Source organism: Echinops telfairi, unplaced genomic scaffold (genome assembly GCF_000313985.2).
Source record: "Echinops telfairi isolate 266 unplaced genomic scaffold, ASM31398v2 ScPeMD7_1;HRSCAF=3_0, whole genome shotgun sequence".
Lineage (NCBI taxonomy): Eukaryota > Metazoa > Chordata > Mammalia > Afrosoricida > Tenrecidae > Echinops > Echinops telfairi.
Window position 1 is genome coordinate 1,002,913 of NW_022103896.1, and position 3,647 is coordinate 1,006,559.

Here is a 3,647-nt window from a genome sequence, read left to right on the forward strand (position 1 = left end):
CCTCCTCTTGGGCCACGCCCCCGCCTGCCTCCTCCTCTTGGGCCACGCCCCCGCCTGCCTCCTCAGCTCGGTCCCCACACGCAGCCGCGGCCTCCTGGTGCACAGGTGCACAAACTCCCCCTCGGAGCTCCCTCCCCCTGCACTGAGCCAGTGCCCACCTCCGCCGGGTCTGTGCTGGTTGGGCTTCAGACCCCGTGAACGACCCGACCCTCAGGGGCTGCTTTGAGGCTCACCTTTCCTTTTGTAGGACCCCCCAGACGCTGGGATCGACGCGCAGCGAGCACACTTCCATGGAGGCGCTGGAGCTCCCGGACACAGTGGCCCCGCCCGAGATCTTGCCCTGGCCAAGGCTGCTCAGCTCCACGCTGCCATGCAGCTGCCCATCCACCGTGTCGTGGAAGTGGAAGGGGCCCCCGCGCTGCAACTCTGGAGCGGGAGCAGGGCTGCAGTCCGTCACCTCCTGCCTGTCCCTGGGACGCTAGACACTGGGCCCTGCGCGCGCGTGGCCTTCGGGAAGGGCCCCGCGCCCTCCCCACTCCCATCTGGCCCAGCCCGGAGTTCTCGGCCTCGGCTTCCGATCAGGTACCTGGTTCGGGGCCGTCGGGCTCTAGTATGTCCCGGATGGAGAGATTGACAGCCTCGTAGCGCGACTTCCAGAACCAGGAGGTGGAGGGTTTCCTGCTTAGCAGGCAGTAGGGCTGGAAGCTGGTGGCGTTCCGCAGGCTGTCCACAGGAATGAGGTCCCCATGGCGGTCCAGCTCCAGGAGCACGCTTCGGGCTACGCCCTCAAAGGCTGACGGCATGCCCTAAGCAGGGAGACTTCAGGCAGAGCAGCAGCCTATTCCTTGGATGCCTCCTGCGATGGGGAGCACTTTCTCTCCAAAACAGCCCTGCCCAGCAGCCCTGGGTCACGCTGACCAGCAGTGCCCAGTGACCGGCCACCGCCTAGCATAGGATGTGCCCAGCCAGTTGGCCCTCTCCACTGCGCCTTGGAGCCAGGGTGCTTATAGCTCTCAGCAGGACCCACCAGACACTGCCACTCACACTGGGTGTGCCAGACGGGACCAGAGTGCCTGCAGGACACCCCAGAACCAGAGACACAGCCCCCACGAGGCTCCTCCCTCTCAGTCCCAGGGGGCAACCTGTAGCTGAGGGCCAGTCAGGAGGTAGGCAGGGCCAGCGAGGAGGGCTGAGGGCTGGGAGTGCACTGGCCCAGCCTGTTCTCAGAGCCTTCTGGGTGGTTCACGAGCCACCTGCTCACCGCACTGGTTTCCAGAAAGCATCGGTGGTCCACGTAGGATTGTCCAGGAGCCCTGGCCACCGCATAGGGAGGCGGCGCTTGCCTCCCCAAAGAAGCCTGAGCCTCTCCGGAGAGCCCACCAGACCCGTGCCTAGAGCGATGGCTCTCAGCCCGGCCCCGCCTCGCCTGTCCCCAGCGGAGGGGCAGTCCAAGTTCAACCGCCCCGCCTCCGCCCTCCATTCCCACTCCACCCCCACCCTGAGCCCTCTGGAGGTCGGGGTGGGGGGTAGGGGGTGGGGAGTGGCAGGCTCACCTCCACAGAAGTGCCCCAGAGAGTCCGGCGCGCGGAATGAAGCCAGGCCAGCAGCGGAGACGAGTCGGAGGTGCGGGGCCCAAGACTCCAAAGCGGACTTGCTCAAACTCAAAGTGAAACCGGGCGGCCTGCCGCAGCTGCGCCTTCCGGAAAACTCCCCGGGGCCACCGCGAAGGGGCAGCAGCGGTGGGAAGCAAGCGCCTACCTCCTCCTTAGAGGGTCTTCCTCCTTAGAGGGGTCTTCCTTGTTAGAGAGGCTTCAGAGTGTGCAGGGGCAAAGATGTGCCAGTCAGAACCAGCACAGGAAAGGATGCTCCACCCCGCGGGTGGTGGTCAATTTCGCTCCTCCCCTTTCCTCCCCTCCCCCCCATTGGCTACCATAAACTGCAAGAGGCTGCTACATCTTCTTCCTGGCAGCCGGTAGGCTTGAACTGCAAACTTTTTGCTTAGCTGGCAGACCTGTAACCCAGACCACCACCAGGACACCTCCATCATGTATTTTATAATGAGTCAGTTCTGATTCACCGGGACCCTAAGGACAGGATAGAACTCTTGTGGATTTCCAAGATTGTCACTCTTTACAAGAGTAGAAAATCTTTTCTTTCTCCAGAGGAGTGACCAACAGTGGTTTCCAACTTCTGACCTTGCAGTTAGCCACGCAACAGGTAACCACTACACCAGGAGGGCTCCAAGGGGCCGCTAGGAGAAGGAGCACCAATTTTGAAGGCAGTATAGGCCCTATGCTCTTCCTAATCAAGGATGGTGTGATTTTGCCTCGAGTACTTTATAGACAGACACATCATCCCAAAGGCCAGTCTCTGGGATACCAAGGTCAATTGGCATGACAGCCCACAAAGAATGATCTAGGGTCGTCTCCTCAGCCGTGCTGCCGCTGTCGGGACCCCCCCCCCCCATCCTCCCACCAGCAGGAGCATGTGTGGCCTGCGAGTCTACAGCACTTCAATCACCGGCTCCCGCAAAATCAAGTCCCGGCAGAGTGAGGTGATGCGAATCCTGGATGGAATGCGTATCCAGTACCAGCTAGTGGACATCTCCCAGGACAACGCCCTGCGGGAAGAGATGCGAACCTTGGCGGGCAACTCCAAGGCCACCCCACCCCAGATTGTCAACGGGGACCAGTACTGTGGGGACTATGAGCTCTTTGTGGAGGCTGGGGAGCAGAACACACGGCAGGAGTTCCTGAAGCTGCCTTGAGCCAAGCCAGCCACTGTCCACCTCCGCCCCTGGCTCCCGCAGGCACACTCCCCAGTCCTGGCCCCACCGGCACCGCCCGCTGTGAAGGGCCTTGTGACCAGTTATGTCATTCCTAACCTTCTGACTTTGGCACCCTTCCCCCAGCCCAGGCCCCTCCTCCCCTCTAACCATAGCCCCTCTTCTCACTCAAAGGCAACATTCCGAATCCACTAGTCTTCAACCACAGCCCCAGGGCTAGCTAGCTACCCCAGCCAGGCCTGAGGCGGCCTGTACTGGCCAGCAGGCACTTATGTTGGTGCCAGCAGTCAGGGCTCTGCCAAAGGCCCTGCAATCCCTGTCAGGGGAGCGCCCAAAGACAATTAAACGGTCCATTCCATTGGCAAAAAAAAAAGAATGAGCTAGCTCCTGCTTTAATGAGGAGCAACTGGGGCCTTAAAAGCTCATGAGCAGACATCTCGGGCTCAGTGGGGCTCCTTGTCTGAGGACAGAAGAGGGATGGGAAGGAAAGACATCTGAAAACAAGTGGCCCAGCAGACAGACTCACAGACCCTGCCAACATCAACCTCCAAGACCTTCAGACGAGAAGAACTAGGTGGTGTTCAGTCATCACTAGCAACTGCTCTGCAAAGGATCCATTAAAGGCGCTGGGTAAAGTTGGAGAAAACAGGGAAGAAAATTCAAAATGAAAAAAGAGACCAGGTCTATCTAGATAAACTAGGCGGGATAAACAATCTGGAGGAGAAAACAACAGACCGATGGTTCCTAGGTGTGTTAGACAGGGTTCTCTAGAGAGATAAAACCAAGTTGCTGATAATTTAATATATTTATTTATAAAGATAATTAGATATATAACAAGAAATGAACTGTTAAATCATACACA

At 59.2% G+C, this 3,647-nt stretch overlaps 2 protein-coding genes across 4 annotated transcripts in view; one reads left to right on the forward strand and one right to left on the reverse strand.

Moving 5' to 3' along the window:
- Positions 1–1,841, reverse strand: part of GSDMD (gasdermin D) — a 4,358-nt gene extending 2,517 nt beyond the window's left edge. Inside the window, exons 1-4 of one of the 3 annotated variants that reach the window (XM_045298325.1) lie at positions 1,759–1,832; positions 1,554–1,660; positions 587–856; positions 234–426 (exon numbers count right to left, since the gene is read on the reverse strand). In XM_045298325.1, coding sequence (XP_045154260.1) covers positions 234–426; positions 587–803 — 410 coding nt within the window. In that variant the 5' untranslated portion in view covers positions 804–856; positions 1,554–1,660; positions 1,759–1,832. Of the gene's footprint in view, positions 1–233; positions 427–586; positions 857–1,553 lie in introns of all 3 variants that reach the window. The other 2 variants (XM_004697618.2, XM_045298268.1) reach the window with 2 other exon arrangements.
- A 644-nt stretch (positions 1,842–2,485) lies between these two features.
- On the forward strand, positions 2,486–2,767 carry LOC101661360 (SH3 domain-binding glutamic acid-rich-like protein 3). The gene has a single exon (XM_045286823.1). The coding sequence runs from the start codon at positions 2,486–2,488 to the stop codon at positions 2,765–2,767; it is 282 nt and encodes a 93-aa protein (XP_045142758.1).
- The last annotated feature ends 880 nt before the right edge of the window (positions 2,768–3,647 follow it).